The sequence below is a fragment of the Papio anubis genome, chromosome 7, assembly GCF_008728515.1.
Source record: "Papio anubis isolate 15944 chromosome 7, Panubis1.0, whole genome shotgun sequence".
Classification (NCBI taxonomy): Eukaryota; Metazoa; Chordata; class Mammalia; order Primates; family Cercopithecidae; genus Papio; species Papio anubis.
The window spans coordinates 39,687,063-39,707,118 of NC_044982.1; the positions used below are offsets into that span (position 1 = coordinate 39,687,063).

At 34.0% G+C, this 20,056-nt stretch overlaps 1 protein-coding gene across 16 annotated transcripts in view; it reads right to left on the reverse strand.

Annotated features, from left to right (window-relative positions):
• The window catches only part of GPHN (gephyrin), a 429,045-nt gene that overhangs the window by 218,694 nt on the left and 190,295 nt on the right, over positions 1–20,056 (reverse strand). For all 16 annotated transcript variants that reach the window (XR_004185388.1, XM_021941883.2, XM_031669113.1 and 13 more), the window contains one exon: positions 11,603–11,737. Coding sequence is in view for 15 of the 16 variants with exons in the window: in XM_021941883.2 (XP_021797575.2) it covers positions 11,603–11,737 (135 nt within the window). In the remaining variant the exon portion in view is untranslated. The remainder of the gene's footprint in view (positions 1–11,602; positions 11,738–20,056) is intronic.

A 20,056-nucleotide genomic window follows, 5' to 3' on the forward strand; every position in this document is an offset into this window, starting at 1 on the left:
ACCGCTTATATTTGTTGAGCTGTTTTACACAAAACACGTCCCAAACAATTAAAAACAGTTGAAATGAATCAAAGCTATTTATACTGAAAGCTAGTATTCTTAATTTCACAATGTCTTGTATTTCAACAGTTCACTTCCCTATCTTCCTATAACTTGAACAAAACTAGAGTGGATCTCAAGAGAAATCAGTATTCCATTTAACAGAGACAAGCTTTACCTAAATGTAAAAGATCTTAAGTGAAGTTAGAACATTTTCAATTAATAATCTCACTTTAAGTACTAGAACAGAATGCAAAATATAAAATAAGTAAATGTAAATTATTCTGTATTAACTGGAGATTAATAAAATATCAGAGAGAGAAGGGCTTTAAGAATATTTTCTAGTTGATATTTGAACTATTTCAAAAGAACAGAATTATAAGCCTACAAGGGACTTTAGAGTTTGTTTAGTATCTTGGTGTTACAAATAACAGAAACTGAGGTCAACTAGTCCTCACAGTTTTATTTATTTATTATTTTTTGAGACAGAGCCTTACTTTGTCACCCAGGCTGGGAGTGAAGTGGCATCATCACAGCTCACTGCAGCCTTAACTGCCTGGGTTCAAGTGATTCTCCTGAGTAGCTGGCACTATAGGCACATACCACCATGCCCAGCTAATTAATTTTTTTTTTTTTTTTGTAGAGACAGGGTCTCACTATATTGCCCAGGCTGGTCCTGAACTTCTGGGCTTAAGTGATCCTCCCTCCTTGGTCTCCCAAAATGCTGGGATTATAGGCATGAGCCACTGTGCCTGGCCCTCATAAAGTTATAATATGGCAGACTAGGGCTGGTACTCAATACGTTGTGCTTCGCAGTGTAATACTTTTACACACTCAAGCTTGTTAGCTTTTCAAATGACTTTGGGTTTATAGTTTTTAAATGTCTACCAGTAAATCAGTCAAATGCAAATGCTAAAAACTGCTTCTTCCAATATATCATTAAATTCATGAAGACACAAAAATGATCTATTCATGCTATCTATGTAAAATACAGAAAACATAGACTTAAAAGTTCTGCATATACTTTCAATAAAAGTAGAAATAACAGAAGTTACTGAGTTTGATTAAGAGATGACTCCAAAACCTTTAACTTCTGAAAGATTATCTACAGCATTGTTTTTAAAACTAGAAAATAAGAAACCACAAAAATATCCAAAATACGGGTTGGTGAAAAAACTATGTCACATCTATCAGTTAGAATATCAAACAATCCAAATAATGTTGTAGAAGATAATTTACAACATGTAAAGATGTTCATGACATAGAAAGATGCTCATATTACTAAGTAAACAAGATGGGTTAAAAGCTATAGACAATTTAATAATAATAGCTAATGTTTAATGAGTACTTATATTTCAATCATTGTGCTAAGTGATTTATATACATTTTTTAACTTAAATTCTTAAGACAACCCTATGAAACAAATAGTATCATGATTTTTCATTTTGCAGATGAGACAATTAAAGTTATAGAGGTGAAGTAACTTTTTGAAAGCCACACATCTAGTAAGTGATTCATCACAGGCCTGTCAGACTCCAGAAACTGAGCCCTTAATCACTGCCTTCTTGTTATAAGATATTTAAATGCATAGAAAAACATAAGAGAATGATATATAGCAAAATTTTAACAGTGGTTATTTATGAAGGGTATTTTATAAGAACTTTTTTATGTGAGTTTTAAAATGTTTTTCCAAATGAGTATGTACATTTTTTTAAATAAAGAAACTATACTGAAACTATACCACTTACAATCTGTCTTAGCTATAAAATGTTAATTCTACAGCTAGCAGTTTTTGGTTTGCTATATCTTCTCAGATATCAAATTTCATCTGCAACTTTAGACTTCAGAGTGGCAATTATACATTTCATAGTTGTTACATTTATAATAAACATAGTTCTGTGACCATTAAATAATTAGAAAGAGATGGGGAAATTTAATTTTCAATTATCATTATAATGATAATGATAATGAAAAACAAAGGGAACACTTGCATGAATGAAAAAAGAAAAATCGATGTAAAATCCTATATACCCAGCAGAACATCATAGGAAAACTACTGAAAATAAGTTATAGACCAAAAATAGTTAAAATGCTTTATTATGTAATTTTAGTTTCATCAAAATATTAAATTCTTTCCCATACTGGGTGATGCCTTTCTCATTAGAAGAGGGTTAAAGGGAATCATCTTTTATTTTAAGTCTCAAAATTCTGCTTTGCTAACAAATGAGAATAAATCCCCAAACAAACATGTTATAAAGGAGGAGAAATTAGATAACAGTGAATTAGGCCAGAAATCAGTTACTCAAATGTCCATAGGAGTCAGGCATTTAATGTAAGTGAGTAAAATAGTCTGGAAGGTCTAAAGAATATTAGCTGAGTATTGATACAGTATATTATATCAGTGGTGGGCCAGCAATGTCGATCTGACTTTTTTAAATGTTCTAAACTGATTTCGAAAATGAGCTATCCCCAATTGTATACTCAACAGAATTATCTGCCAACAACTAGGTTATTTCTTTTTTCTGTCTTTTTTTTTTTTTTTTTTTTTTTTTGAGACAGAGTCTTGCTCTGTCGCCAGGCTAGAGTGCAGTGGCGTGATCTCTGCTCACTGCAACCTCCACCTCTCGGGTTCAAGCGATTCTCCTGCCTCAGCCTCCCGAATAGCTGGGATTACAGGCACCTGCCACCACGCCCAGCTAACTTTTTGTATTTTTAGTAGAGACAGGGTTTCACCATGTTGACCAGGCTAGTCTTGAAATCCTGACCTCAGTTGATCCGCCCACCTTGGCCTTCCAAAGTGCTGGAATTACAGGTGTGAGCCACCACACCCGGACTATTTCTTAAAAGAGGGCTTTGTATGTTATCTATTAGTAGACAGAATATCCTGGCAAAAATTAGTTGTCATCCAAGTGCAGAAGTAATACCACACTGAAAATGAATGGAGTTAGCTGGGAATTATAACTTCTGGTCTCATATCTTCAAAAGATTTCATGAAGTCTCTCATTTAGAATCAGAGAGGTGTAGGTGTTCCCGGCCCTAGGATTAACCTGGATGACAGGGGACGGGTGAACTATGTATAATGCTTAACCATGGTACCGGTAGTCATTTACATAAAGGATCAGAGCTCTTGGACTGAGTATACCACTGTAATACTGCTTTTATGGAAAATATATATATATAAAGGATGCAATAGCCACCATTTTGACCAGAATGTTTTCAAGAAACATAGGCCAGTTTGCTCATTTGATTTTATCAATGGTTCTTTAAGTTGATCCACAAACCCATGAGGGTCCTGGAGACCCTTTCAGGGCTTGACAAAGTCAGAATTATTTTACTAATAGTACGAAGACATTATTTGCCATTTTTGCTGCATTGACATTTGCACTGATGGGGTACAAAATCAATGGTGGATTGACATCCTAGTATAAATCAAGGAGTAGATCCAAGTAGTAGGAACAATCACTGTTCTATTCACTGCCATCTTCTGTTTTTCTTTTTTAAAAAACTAGTTTCATATACTGTCCTCAATGACATAGTAAATTTAATATTTACTATATCCTCAATGTAATATTTATATTTACATGATTAATTACAATATTATATGACAATATTAATACATATTAAATTTACTATTTAATATTAATTAATTAAATTTAATTAATTAAAATTAACTAAAACTTGGCCCTTGAATGTGACAAAATGGGAAAATTAAATTAATTAAAACTTGGGCCTTGAATGTGACAAAAAAGTATGAATAAAATACTTCTGCATACCAAAGGATGGTGCTTGTCTCAAGGAAAATCACTTATTTATGCAGTTGTTTGAGTTGTAAGCTGAATAGTTAGTTTTAAATAAAGAAAACCATTTTTACTTGAAAGAATGAAATAACTAATAACTTATTATTCAGACTTAGATGTTTGGTATACATTTTCTCAAAAATAAACAAAGTCTGTCAATTCAAGAAAAAACTATTTGTTGCTTTTTTTTGCCAGTGATACTATTTCTAGCTTTTTTTTTTTTTTTTTTGAGACAGACTTGCTCTGTTGCCCAGGCTGGAGTGCAATGGTGCAATCTCGGCTCACTGCAGCCTCCACTTCTCAGGTTCAAGTGATTCTCCTGCCTCAGCCTCCCAAGTAGCTGGGACTACAGGCATGTACCACCACACCCGGCTAATTTTTGTGTTTTTAGTATAGATGGGGTTTTACCGTGTTGGCCAGGCTGATCTCAAACTCCTCACCTCAAATAACCCGCCTGCCTCAGCCTCCCAAAGTGCTACAATTATAGGTGTGAGCCACCATGCCCGGCCCAATTTCTAGCTTCAAAGCATAAATTAGAACTTAGAAAATGTCTATATGCCACTATGAGCTTAAGAACTTGCAATACATCCCAGACTTTTTAGATGAGCTTGGTCATTATATTAATGAAGGTGATTTTTTGATATAACAAAATATGCCAACTTTTGGAAGAATTTATACTTTCCAAATGACCAATATATGTGTTCCAAAATCATGCCTGGGTAAAAGATCCATTTGAAGTGCAAGACAGATCAATGGATTTTAAGGTATGAGTATGGAATGGTCCTAGCCAAGGTTTTAGATTCAACATTTCAACTAACCTTTACTTAACTAACAATTGTAAATTTTTGGTATGGTATCAAAGAATATCCGCAACTGTAAAAAAATGTGAACAATATAGTCCTTCCTTTTCTTTTTTTTTTTGAGATGGAGTCTCGCTCTGTTGCCCAGGCTGGAGTGCAGTGGCACGATCTCGGCTCACTGCAAGTCCTTCCTTTTCTAACTATATCTGTATGAGGTTCAATTTGTTCTTCAACCAAAATAACGTATTACAACAGACTTAATACAGAAACAAATGTGAGAATCCAGTTATTTTCTATTAAGCGAGATATTAACATATATTTGAAAAAATGTCAAACAATGCTGTTATTTTAAGATTTTTTTTTGGTTTGGAAAATACACTTATTTTTTCATAAATAATATGTTGTTTATGTTAACATGTAAAGGCTTTACTATTTTTATTTTAAACAAATAAGTAAATATTTAAAAACTTCTCAGTCTTTCTTTTTGAGACGGAGTTTCGCTCTGGTTGCCCAGGCTGGAGCTTAATGGCGCGATCTCGGCTCACCGCAACCTCTGCCTCCTGGGTTCAAGCGATTCTCCTGCCTCAGCCTCCCGAGTAGCTGGGATTACAGGCATGTGCCACCATGCCCGGTTAATTCTATATTTTTAGTAGAGACAGGGTTTTTCCACGTTGGTCAGGCTGGTCTTGAACTCCCTACCTCAGGTGATCCACCCACCTCAGCCTCTCAAAGTGCTGGGATTACAGCCACCACGCCCAGCCTTCAGTTTTAATTCCTAGTACAACAAACATTGTTAGATATAACCCACATAAACAGACGTAATTTGGGGTCCTTAATAATTGTTAAAAGGATGAAGGGGTCCGGAGACCAGTATGTTTGAGAACTGCTGGATCTAACCAATAATGCAGAGAATATCATTGCTCAACATCCCCCAGATGAGGTAAACGTTCACAAAAGAAAACATATATTTTGTTCAGAGAATGTATTTTTGATCTCACTAATTCACTGGTTTCCAATTTTTTTGTTGTGTGTTGACAGTATGTGTAGAATCTATTTCTATAATGTCGTTAACAGCTGAACATATTGTTGTAGCAATGTTGATACAATTTCAGCAAAAGCAAAGAAACTTGATGTCTAGTATAGTCTTACTGATTTTGGTTAGGCTCTTTAAAATAGGAAAAAAATAATTTGCTGTCACCAGTTAGTGACATGATTTAGGCTGGAAGTATGGCCATTTTATGAGCTTCTCCAGAGACTTGGGAACCCAGGTTTAGTCAATGACCTAGCCACATCACATAATCTCCCTGGTGTTCACAAAGGAAAATAGTGACAATATGTAATAGTTTGTAAAAACTAACATTACTAGGAAAACATCCCAGAGAAAATATTATGCTCATATAGAATCAACAGTGTCATTTTTATAGGTAAAGGAACTCACACTGCCTTTCAGACTCACACATTAAAAACCTTGAGTTAAGAATATAGCTTAACCAGAGCAATCTAAATTCTTTCACTCAAAGGACAATAAGAGAAACCTACAAAGAAGTAATAATTACATATTTTGTTTGAATATAGTATTAGACATTAGTGGACTAAAGGTATATACCCCTCATATAAAGATATTTCAATAAATATACATTTTAATTGTTGTATAATCTTTAGTTCAATTAGATATTGATAGTATTTATATTTTCTTCTTAAGAGCAAAAAAAAAAAAAAAACACAACTTGCTGGTTAGTCTAAGAACAAAATTCTTTGCTAACTTTTAAGGTACAGGAAAATATGTGACTATAAACTCTATTTACTTACTCAAAATCAAACTTCAGATGTTTAGGGACTAAAAGGATAATAAAATTAGTCTTTAAAAATATTCTCTATTTTAATAAAATCTAAAAGGAATGGTAAATTGAAAGTTTGAAACATTTTTATTTTTTGCTCTAATCATTATTTTCTACCTTAAGCGTCTTGATTTCTTTCTTTTCCTTTCTTTCCTTCCTTTTTTTTTTTTTTCCTGGAGACAGAGTTTTTTGTTCTGTTGCCCAGGCTGGACTGCAGTGGCTTGATCTCAGTTCACTGCAACCTCTGCCTCCCAGGTTCAAGCAATTCTTGCACCTCGGCCTCCCAAGAAGGTGGGATTACAGGCATATGCCACCACGCCTGGCTAATTTTTTGTATTTTTAGTAGAGATGGGGTTTTGCCATGATGGCCAGGCAGGTCTCAAACTCCTGTCCTCAAGCAATCCACTGGCCTTAGCCTCCCAAAGTGCTGGGATTACAGGTGTGAGCCACTGTGCCCGGTCTTGATTTTTTCTAAATAGAGATGCTGCTGTCCTTCATAATTGAAAATTGGCACTCATCTAAGCTATGAATCATGCTCACTTTAAAAGAGAATTTATCAATTACAGAATTATTCTTTCAGCGAATTGTTTTTAGAAGACTATCCTTATTTTAGAACTTGAGTCTAGATATTGTCTATACTTCTTTAAATAGAATTTACGTACTATTTGACTTAGGCACTATTTTACTTAGGACAATGAAAGTCAAATATCCCAACTTTGTTCTTGAAAGATACTTCACTGTCATAAAGCAAGAGGAGTGAAAATCATTTCTCATTTCAGTCAGATTTCATTAAAAGAAAATATATGATATAAAAGAGAAATGACTTTTCCCTATATACAATATCATTTCAGCAAACAAATGTGCTGGAGAAAATGTAATCTATGAAGTATTGTTTAGAAAAGATAATACACAGTTATCTTCATTAGGTTGTAATGAGGGTACCAAAAAAACAAAAAGAAATCAAGACCTGGTATATTTTTATATATTTTGTTCTCACTATAGCTGGAGAATCTTAAACGATCAAAGCATAATTTAGGATGTTATATTGCAATATAACTATACTGAAACATTTATTATAATATTATACTATTATAGTTGTTGACCTAAATAAATACATTAACACATGCGGATGGACAGGAAGTGTTTCAGCTTACAAATGGCCCAATGATAAAAAGCTACAGAGGGAGACATTGGAACTGTTAGTTTTGAATCATAACTTGGTTATTTAACCCTTTGCATTTTCACAAAGACTTGGTTAAGTGCTTCTGATAGCTATTTCCATAATATTATGTACTCTTGATAATCAATCCTAGCATTTATTATACTTTAATTTTTAGTAGTCTGATCTATCTATTTGTAGAAGTTGGAACAATGTCTACTTGCTCACTATTGCTATTCCACTACCAGGCAAAAACTTATTTAATGAGTTAATAAACACTGTTGTAGAGATAAGGATGGTGAGTCAAATAACAGACACAAAACTCAGTAAAGTTAAGTAACTTGCTTAATTTAGTGTGGTTATGAGTAGAGAAGAAAGCATTTCCATCCAGATCTTCTATTATCAGTCAAGTGCTCTTTCTATTACTGATCATTCAAAACTATATTGTATTTCTGATGTAGACAAAATACGTTTGCACATACATTTCTGTGCATGAAAATCTGTGCATGCCTAATCTGAAATGTAGAAAGGATTTCTACAGGATTTGGCTAACACTAATATGTACTAAGTTATAAATATCATAATCAAGATGCAGTAAAAATAAGAATTTCAAACTCAAATTGTATTTCCAATTTTGTGCTAGATATCACTCCTTGGTTGTTTCACATATACCTCAGATTACACATTCCCAATCAAGACGCATTACACTCTTTTCTTTTATCCTCAAGACTTGGTACTTATCTTTTATTCCTTAGTATAGTTAATAACATTATCATCTACCCGGTACCTCAGATTTGAAACCCCAAAACTGCTTTTGGACTTCTCGGCCTCAAATTTTTACGGTAAAAAATTAAAATAAAGAATTCACCTAGAACAGAGCTCAGTGCTAAAATTTATAGTCTTGATATTTGACTCAGTGGGAAAAGGCAAAAAGACTCATTAATTTAAATAAAAAAGAATAGATATTTGAAATTGGCTGTTGACATCACTGAATTAGACTATTCACATACTAATAAAGTTTTAGTGTAAGAGTTCTTGACTGGTGACACCTGCCTTTAAAGTGGTCATTATTGATCAATATAATTCCTAAAACCTTCACACAGCACAAAAGCTCATATTTGGTTTTCAATCATTCTTCATGCCCCTGGTGAAATGTTAGGTCTTCTCTACTCACCCTATCTAAATGAAGTTCCCCTGCTATTATTTTCTACCACCATAACATTTTCATTTCTTCTTAGCATGTATAGTATTTCAATTATAATTATTAAATTAATGTGAAATTGTAATTGTTAAAGTGATTATCTACCTGTTTATTTTACATGTTGAGCATCCCTGTCTGAAAATATGAAATCTGAGATTTTTTGAGCACAAAGGAAATGCTCATTGGAGTATTCTGGATTTCTGATTAGGGATGTTCAACCGGCTTAAGTATCTGCAAATATTCCAAAATCTGAAAAAATCTGAAATCTGAAATCTGGTCCCAAGCATTTGGATTAGGGATACTCAACCTGTAATATACGACTAAATTGTAAACTCTATGAAGACAAGTAGTATATCTGTCACTGATATTAAAGTACTTATAAGAGCACCTAGTTGTCTCATGACTTATGAGACTTTTCTTATTAGAAAGGTAAATTTCACTTCCTTCTGTCCTTTAATTTATTTTTTAAACATTATTTCCAGATGCCTAATTGGAATAGATTAACTCCTTTTAAAATATCAATATTCAAATTAGTTTCTTTTAGTATATTAATATTCTAATTCAGCATTTAAAGTTTATATTAAAAATTACACCAAAGTGATAATTTTATCTTTGAGGTATACATTCTAGTGCTGATAAAAATTATCCAAAAGAAGGCTGGGCATGGTGGCTCACGCCTGTAATCCCAGTACTTAAGAGAGGCCGAGGTGGGCGGATCACGAGGTCAGGAGACGGAGACCATCCTGGCTAACACGGTGAAACCCTGTCTCTACTAAAAATACAAAAAAATCAGCCAGGCGTGGTGGCGGGCGCCTGTAGTCCCAGCTACTCAGGTGGCTGAGGCAAGAGAATGGCGTGAACCCAGGAGGCGGAGCTTGCAGTGAGCTGAGATCATGCCACTGGACTCCAGCCTGGGTGACAGAATGAGACTCTGTCTCAAAAAAAAAAAAAAAATTATCTAAAAGAAATATAATCTTATTCCTAGACAAAGATATAATGCTTTCTTGAATTCACTGTCAATTTGAACATCTAAGTGTTAACTAAGGAAAAAATATCAAGACAAGCCACTTGCTCTCCTAAAGTTCTGCAATAAGCAAATTAATTTAATGAATATTAACATTATTATTTTTCAGAATTTTACTTTGGTGAATTTGGAAGTACCAAGTGATTTTTCAAATTTTATTTACTATCCTCTTTGTAACTAAAATATAATTGCAAAGTTTTAAAAATACTCAAGAATTATGTATAATTAAATTTAGCTTAAAATATTTTCAAAAAATATTTATAATTTCAGCATATCATTAAGGAAAAAAGAGACTATACCTTGAATACTTCTGTATTCCCAGCTTTTAGGTCTTAGTATTCAGTGAACAAAACATCTTAAAGTGAACTTAACTTTTAGTTTTAAATATTTTCCAGACTTTACAAGTGAGTTTAGCTGGTACAACTGGATTTTAATGCAGTCAAGCTGTAAGTTACTTTGTTTTAATAGTATAAAAGACATAGACGAGATTTTTTCCATCTAATTCAGGTTTTAAGAATTCCTTCCTTTAATTCATTTGAAAATGTAGCTTGCTGGCACCCAAATGGCATTGGCGTACATTTAATGTCTACAGTGTTCTTACAGTTTAATGTTTATTGAAGATTTAGGACCTCAGTGTTTTAAATGATAAAATTAGTATCAGTTATTTTTGACATATATCTAAAAATAATGATATACAATGGTAACACGGGAAACATTGCTGAGAAGATTGTAACATGTAATGTAAAACAAATTGCACTATTCACATCAGAAACTGAGATCCCTTCTAGTCAAATTAAATTATAACATTCACAAAACTGATAGAAAAGATGGAATTGAGGAAGACAGCTATATGGTCCTTAAATTTGATGACAGAGGAAAAAACTATAATTTGAAAAATTAACTGTCAGAATCCTAGAACAAATTTAGTGTCTAACATCATGTCTTATTAAATAATAAGGAATGTTACTGTTAATCTTTGGTACCAATGTTGCATCCATCAATCAGATAGAGAACTTGAAAGCACAAATGACTAACTTAATCAGGAAAGGAGCATTCCAGGAGAAAGTAGTCACAGCAGTAATAATGTCTGCTAGTTAATTTATCATATACACAAAGATGTGAGCAGCATAGAAGTGTCTCATCCTTTCCCTACCCTATACAACTCAGTGACAGATTATATAAAAAAAAAGACTAAGAAACTGCTTCCCTCTCCCAAAGGTTGGCATTAAAACTTTCTTTCTAATAAATTCAGATTTGTTTGCAAATATTAGGCAGCAACATTCCAAGATGAATATGTTTGAAAAAATTTGGAATGATACTAGAGCAGGGAGCTATCCCAGCCTGGACAAGTTTAAAGAAATCCCCTTGGTGACACAATTTTGTTAATCTTGCTGTTTACTGGCCAAAAGTACATTCATCCTCAGCATAAACAAATAAATTTACATCTATAATGATAAGTATACTAAAAAATAACAAATCTACAACAAAGAAACAGGAGCTACAGAAAGCAATACCCTTAGCTATGATGTAGGAGTAAAACATTTTGAATGAAATCTGTATTGTCCTACTATTGGCCTAATATGACAATTTGTGACACAATGGGTGGGAACTATCTCACACTTTTTCATTTTTCATAGTGTAAACTTGCATGCAATCCAACCTTGACAAGCAGAAGGAAATACTGGTTAGTTTTCCCAGATTACTATAGAAGAGTAGGTGTAAGGTGTGAAGCAACTGTACTTACTTTTGGTGTTGGGCAGGAAGCTGTAGAGAGGCGAGATGTAGCCTGAGCACGAGGCGATTCTGAAGGAGTAGTGCTGAGGGAGGCTGTGTCTCGTGGGAGCACCTGAACACCACGAGAAATGATGGAGTCTGGAATCTGAACAAGGGGAACAACTATGGTTTAATATTCTGAAAATGCCAATAACATGTAGAATCAAGACCCCCCCCACTTTTTTTTTTAAGCATTCTTTGCTGCTCAGCTCTGACATATTTGGTGTCACTTACTGTTAGGTATAAATGCATCCAACAACTTGAGATGGAATAGAAACTTTCAGATTTAAAGTATTTTCCCTGGCAAGTACCATTTCCTAAAATGTTTTAATATGAGAGGCAGTATAATATTGTGGTTAGGAATAAAGGATTTGTCATTCATATACCTGCTATGCCATTTAATAGTTTGAAATCTTGAGCAAGCTATTTAATTCCTAGATATTTTCCATTTCCTTTTTAGATCAGTCTCCAACCATTTTCACCCTCTCTGCTCTAAGCTGACCTGTATGGACACCATCAACAAATTATTTTCTGCCCTGGCTTCCAGTTGGGTTCAGTCAGTGGAAGGCACTGGCAGAAGACTGTGAGTTGGGATAGGGTAAGGTCTGGCATTTATTCTCCTAGCTCCCTCTCTACCAGGTCATCATAGGTTGGCTGTGTCACTCAACTCAAGATCACAGCTTGTGTCAGACTGCCCTTCTTGCTTATAGCTCTTTTTCTAGATTCTAACAGCACTCCTTCCCTTTGCCCCATTAGGTAGGAGCATTAATGGTTCCCAGTGTTACTAGTCCCAGGCATTCCATGATGTCTTGTGGTTTTCCCTAAATTCTATTCAAACCTTTGTACATTCTATAGGTTCTTATTGAACTCTCCTCAATTACCTATTTAAGCATGCTATCTGAGTTCTGCTAGGAGCCTGATGGATATACCTTTTGAATTGCCACTTCCTTAATCTGAAAATTGAGGATAACAATAGAATCTGCCTCACTGGAATCCTGCAGCGGTTAAGTAAAATAATGTGTGTAAATTATTTAGCACTTTCAAGTGGTAAATATTTAATAAGTGTTGGTTATTATTACTGTTATTATTATACCTATCATTATAGTAAAGACTGATGTAATTGTCACCATTCTAAAAATATACAAACATAAAGACTAATACTGTAGATTATTTTTAACATTATTAATATATGTTGATTATAAATTTATTACTTTAGGATTTGCATAATTTAGTTCATGTTCTGGGCTACCAGTAATGGGCATAAGTGTTCTAAGAATGGGAACATGAGGACTTTCAAATTTTGTGCACAAGACTTGAAACATATGATAAAAAAACAAGCAATTAACATTTAATCAACAAATATCACTTACTATGTGAAAAGAAGAGAGAAACAGCCAGACTTCGTGACTAAAAGGTATTCCTAATATTATGCATCATTTCTGTCTCACAAAACTAATACTATTTCTATAGAATCTCCTTTATTTAGTTTCTATACCAACATCCTTAATTCCAAAGATATTGCTACCATTTCAGTGTTTGAAATTTTATGTGGTTTATAAACAACACAGCCATAAGTAGTAGGAATTTTGAGAAGCAAGACGACTCCATTTGCTAACATATTTGAGTACTGAATTGTGACAAATATTTCCAAGAAATAAAGAAAGTCTAATTTTGAAGAGCTATTTGTTGCCACTTATCTAATTAAAAAGGCCATGTATTTGAAAGAAGGTAAAATACCCATATAATGCCTTACATGACATCACATCCCTCTCCTTCACAGCAATGACCATATTTATAGAAAGTATCACAACATTTATGTGTGTAATACTTTGATCAATGTCTATCTCCCAAATTAGAAAGCACTGTCATGATGGAACTGTGTTTTGCTACTATTGTATGTCTAGTATCTAATGAAGCAACTGCAAAAATAATGTCTCTCTGTGTGTGATATATATCTCCAGACTTATACACATAACTGCATATATACACTACATATCTCTGTGTGTATATATGCCTCAATGTAAATTTAAAATCAGGATATTTGAGGGAGAAGATAAGTTTAGATTTTGTGGCTAGGTACTTTTGGGCTACTAGTCTGGGGCTATTTGATGAGGTATATGGGTCTGGAACTCAGGAAAAAGTTAGGACATGTAATTTCGGAATTATCAATGGAGGTAGTAATTTGAGTCATTCAAATGTGTCAGATCACCTGCAGAGAATATGTGAAAGAACAAAAGACAATGGTTGAAAATTTGAGGTAACATTCATATTAAGAGTTAAGAAAACAAACTGAAGGAAGATAAGATCTCTAAGATAAGGATATATAGGGTAACCATACATCTGATTTTTCCTTGAACAATCTGGGTTTATACCTATTATGCTGGCTTAATTATTAAACAGCATTCATTTTCAAAAGCATTCTGGTTCGGAAGATAAATTATTTGGTGTTCCTATCATAAGAAACTATTAGAGAAAAAAGAGGCAAGTAGAGATGGGTGAGTATCAAGGGAATGAAAAAAAGAAGACAGTTGCAAGATTTAAAAAAAAACAAATATGGGAGAAAATAGGAATAGAGAGAGAGAGCTGAAAAGAAGCCATTACATCCAGTTATTAAAGAAATTACCAGTAAAGTTAAAAATAGATGCAAATTGAGGAATTGAGTAGGCATGATAAAGCAAAGTAAATTGTGGGTAAAAGAGACAGACATTTATTACTACTATTACTACTATTTTTTTTGGTACTGCAGGAGAGGCCTTATTGATGAGAATAAGGGGAAGTAAAAGTGGTAAAGATAACTTTAGGAGAGCAGTAAAATTCTCAAAAAATGCATTGATGAATGAAAATGAAGGACAAAGCAAAAGAATTTTCAATTACCATTGTGGATCCAGTTAATATCAATAAACACAAATTTACAATTTCATTACATAGTCTGGAACAAATCTTCGCCCCAATGTTAAAAAAAAAAAACTGCCTATGCTGGAGATACAGACTTAGAAATTATTGCAGATATACAGTTGTTGAAGTTACAGAAATAAATGAGATCCTAAAGATGAAGAGCATATAAGAAGAATATGTCAAGACAGATACTAGAAAAATGGGGAAGAATTAGACAATGAAGAACAGATGGTAGTAATTAGTAACCTGAGAGAAAATTTCATTATTTGATGAAGATAGAACCTGATTACAAGGGGTCAAGAAAAAACTGGAGGTAAGGAGAAGGAGTCAGTGAATATAGATTACTCTGTCGATGGACAATTGTATTGTTTTCATTTTGAGGACATTACGAAAAATGCCACAACCCATGGGTGTTATGATACCCATGTGAGTAAATTTCTGGGAGATATGTATATACACATGCACATTCAGGGATAGAATGGTTGGTTATAGGGTATGAATACCTTCTTTAAGAAATTTCTAAGTTGGTTAAGCCAATCTATACATCTGTCCACAAAGAACAGTTTCTCTTATTCTACAATTCAGTTCTACCCAGCATTGTTGGTATTATTCATTTTAAAAAATTTGGTGGGCGTGTAACAATATTGCGTTATGGTTTTATTTTCCCTTTCTCTGATTCTTAGTGAGAGTGAGCATCTTTTCATACATTTATCAGTCATTTAGGTTTTCTCTCTTGTGAAGTCCCCGTTCAAATCTTTGCCCATTTTTTCTCCTTATTTGGTTGTTCCTTTCTTACTAAAGTGTTAGATTTTAGTATTTATTCTGGATAACTAGTCTTTTATCAATTCTATATAGTGTGAATATCTATTCCTATTCTGTAGCTTGTCTTTTACCTTACTTTATCATGTCTATTGATGAACGAAATCTTTTAATTTTAATGTTGCTAAATATATCAATATTTTCCTTTATGTTTAGTGGTTTTCGTGTCTTAAAAGGAATCCTTCCTGAGTGACATCAGTGAAAATAGCAGAATAGAGAAATCCAAAATTCCATCACTCTACTAAAGCAGAAAATAAATTGGTAAAAACAGCCAGAATGAACTTTAGCAGAACTCTGAAAATGAATAAAATGATTACAACCAGGTGAAAGGTTAATCAAGAAAAATAAACAAAAAAGGTGGCCCTGAAGACAACAGTCCACATTTCCAATACAGGTCTGTAGTACCAGAGGGAAAACAAACCTTATTCTGAAAGAACTGTGGTTTTTTTTTGTTTTGAAATATCTTATGGCTTATTGAAGGACACACTCGAAGGGCTTGCCTTTATTTCACCTAACTCAGAATACTCCCAGGGTTGAGGCAGCTATTCCTTGGGGAGTGTTTGTTCAAATATTTAAAGGCAAATGTATTAGCCACTGTCATCTGGGCACGGAAAAACAGGACAAAAAATAGATAAAGTGAAAAACCTGGGAGTGAGGGCTATGGAATGAGGTACTTTAAGGCATAAGGACTCTGAAAAGCTCCCACGTATCCTTTGGACTCTAAAAGGTCAGGTTTATGTTCAGTTTATGTCCAGGGCTGGACATATCCTCAGAAAAGACCTGAGAAGGTTCTATTCTCTCACTTGCGGATAAACTTGAGGCTCTATACAAGCAGGAAGTGAAAGCTAATGAAAAGTTATAAATTGCCTGGCTGAGTGTTGAAGTGTGACCTAATATATACAAACAGCTCATCTGCAAAAACTGGGAGATTTTCTCTGATTTTTTTTGTTTTGTTTTTATTATTATTATTCATATTTTGGTTCCAGGCATTTAAGGAAATACCTGTCAAATAGCTAGCTGACTACTAAGCAAACAATAGAAACTTCAGAGGTTATGCACAACAAAGAAATACAAGCTAGAAAAAAGTATTTCAAAAAACGAACTAAACAAACAAACAACTACTACTGCTGAACAAGCAGCAACAAAAAGCCCCAGGGAGAGGGGAGAATCTAATTTCCAGAGTTGCTATTTATAATATTTAAATGTCAAGTTTTCAACAAAAAATTATGAAGTATGCAAAGAAGTAAGAAAGTATAACCTGTACAAAGGAGAAAAAAGGAAAAGAAAAAAGAAATAAACAGAAACTGTCTCTGAGAAAGTTCAGACACTGAGCTGACTAGACAAAGATTTTAAATTAATTATTTTAATAAAGTTTAGCTCAAAGAGCTAATGGAAACTATAAACAAAGAACTAAAGGCAAGCACAAGAATGATGCCTCACCAACAGGGAATCTCAATAAAAAGACGAATATCATAAAAAGAAACCAAATACAAATTCTAACACTGCACTGAAAATTACAACAGAAATGAAAAATTCACTAGTGGGACTCAATAGCAGATTTGAGCTGAAAATAAGGTGATTAACATGATCTAGTCTGAGGATCAGAAAGAAAAAAAAATAAAGGAAAATAACAACATGGATTAAATAAAGAAAAATAACAACATGGCTTAAGCAATCTGTGGAATACCATCAAGCGTACTGAGATATGATTAATCATGGTCCCAGAAGGAGAGGGAGAAAGAAGCAAAGAGATTATTTGAGGAAATAATGCCTAAAACTTTCCAAATTTGATGAAAGACAAGAATGCACACAAGAAATTCAACAATCCCAATCTGGATAAACTAAAAAAGACTGACACCAAGATACATTATAATCAAACTGTTGAAAGTGACAAAGACGAAGAGAGAATTCTGATCCTCAGTAAGATTTACAGCTGATTTCTCAAGAGAAACCATGACAGTCAGAAAGCAGTGGAATGATATGGTCAAAATGTTGAAAGATGAAAAAATCTGTCAACCAAGAATTCTTTATCTGATAAAACTAAATTTCAAAAATGAAGAAAAATTACAATATTCCCAGATAAACAAAAACTGAGTGAGTTCATTTCTCATAAATCTGCCCTACAAAAAATTTCTAAAGGGAGGCCTTCGGGCTGAAATAAAAAGAAACTAGCCAGTAATTGTAATTGACATGAAGAAGTACAGAACTCTACATAGGTAAACACAAAGGACAGTACCTTATGTATATTTTTGTTTGTGAATCCTCTTTTCTACCCCATATAATTTTAAAAAACTACATTAAGCAATAACTATAGATCTATGTTGATGGGCATACAATATATTAATTTATAATTTATGAAAATAACATAAGTAGGGGACAAGGTATGAAGTTGTTGTATAATATTGAAACTAAGTTGGTATTAATTCAAACTAGATTGTTATGAGCTAAGATGCTAATTGTAATTCCCTGGGAAAACACTAGCACAATAACTAAATAATAGTAAATGTCACAAGGAGAATCAAAATGGTACACCAGAAAATATCTATACAGAAAAAAAGGAAGTAATAGAGGAGATAAAAAACAAAAATGATATAATATATATAAAAATAGCAAAATGGAAGAAACTCTTCTTTATAGTAATTGCATTAAATGTACATAAACTATCCAATTCAAAGATGGAAACTGGCTGAATGAATTAAAAAATACTATAATCCAACTAGAATCATGCATTGCATAATGACAATTTGATAGACAACAGATGACATATACAACAGTGGTCCCATAATATTATAATACTATATTTTTCCTGTACCTTTTCTATGTTGAGATATGTTTCAAAACACAAATACTTACCATTATGCTACATTGCTTATGCTATTCATTACAGTAACATGCTGTACAGTTTTGCAGCCTAGGACTAGGAACAACAGGTTATACCATTTGGCCTAGGTGTGTAGTAGGTTATACCATCTAGGTTTGTGTAATTATACTCACTCTATGATATTCGCATAAAAACAAAATCACTGAACAATGCATTTCTCAGAACATGTCTCTGTTGTTAAGTGGAGTATGATTGTCTATGCTATCTACAAGAGATTCAAATTAGATTCAAAAGATCCAAATAAGTTGAAGGTGAAGGAATGGAAAAAGATATTCTATGGGAGCTGTAGCCAAAAGAGAGCTAGAAAAGCTACAGTAATATCAGACAAAATCAACTTTAAAACCAAAACTGTTATAAGAGACAAAAAAGATGTTACATAATGATAAAAAGGTCAGTTCATCAAGAAGACATAACAATTATTTAAAAAATACATAAAGCAAAAACTAATAATAATGAAGAGAGAAAAACTTCAAAAATAAGAGTTGGATACTGCAATATTCCACTTTTAATAATAGTTAGAATAGTTAGATCAACAAGTACAAGAGAACAGCAGTCCTCAATGTTTTGGGCACCAAGTACTGTTTTCATGAAAGACAATTTTTCCACAGACGGGGTCGGTGGGGATGGTATGGATAAAACTGTTTCACCTCAGATCATCAGGGATTAGTTCCTAGATCCCTTGCATTCACACTCCTATGAGAATCTAATGTTGCCGCTGATCTGAGAGGAGGTAGAGCTCAGCAGTAATGCTTGCTTGCCCACTGCTGCTCACCTCCCACTGTGCGGACCGGTTCCTAACAGGTCATGGACTGGTATCAGTCCTTGGCCTGCGGCTTGGGGACCCCTTCAATAGAAGACCTGAACAACACTATAAACCAACTAGACCTAACAGCCATATAGGAACACTGTGTCTGATACCAGCAGAATACACATTTTTTTCAAGTGAACATGAGGATATACCATATATATTAGGCCACAAAATAGGTCTCACAAAATTTAAAAAGATTGAAATCTTACAGTGTATTTTTTCTGACCACAATGGAAGGAAATTAAAAATCAATAACAGAAAGAAATTTGGGATCAGGTGCGGTGGCTCATGCCTGTAATCCCAACAATTTGGGAGGCCTAGGTGGGTGGATCACCTGAGGTCAGCAGTTCGAGACCAGCCTGGCCAACATGGCAAACCCCCATCTCTACTAAAAATACAAAAATTAGCTGGGTGTGGTGACACATGCCTGTAATCCCAGCTACCTGTGAGGCTGAGGTAGGAGAATCGCTTGAACCCAGGAGGCGGAGGTTTCAGTGAGCCGAGATTACGCCACTGCACTCCAGCCTGGGAGACAGAGCAAGACTCCATCTAAAAAAAAAAAAAAAGAAAAAAGAAAGAAAGAAAGAAATTTGGGAAATTCACAAGTATGTGGAAATTAAACACATTAAAAAAATTTATTTATTATTATTATTATACTTTAAGTTCTAGGGTGCATGCGCATAACGTGCAGGTTACATATGTATACTTGTGCCATGTTGGTGTGCTGCACCCATCAACTCGTCAGCACCCATCAACTCGTCATTTACATCAGGTATAACTCCCAGTGCAATCCCTCCCCCCTCCCCCCTCCCCATGATAGGCCCCGGTGTGTGATGTTCCCCTTCCCGAGTCCAAGTGATCTCATTGTTCAGTTCCCACCTATGAGTGAGAACATGCGGTGTTTGGTTTTCTGTTCTTGTGATAGTTTGCTAAGAATGATGGTTTCCAGCTGCATCCATGTCCCTACAAAGGACACAAACTCATCCTTTTTTATGGCTGCATAGTATTCCATGGTGTATATG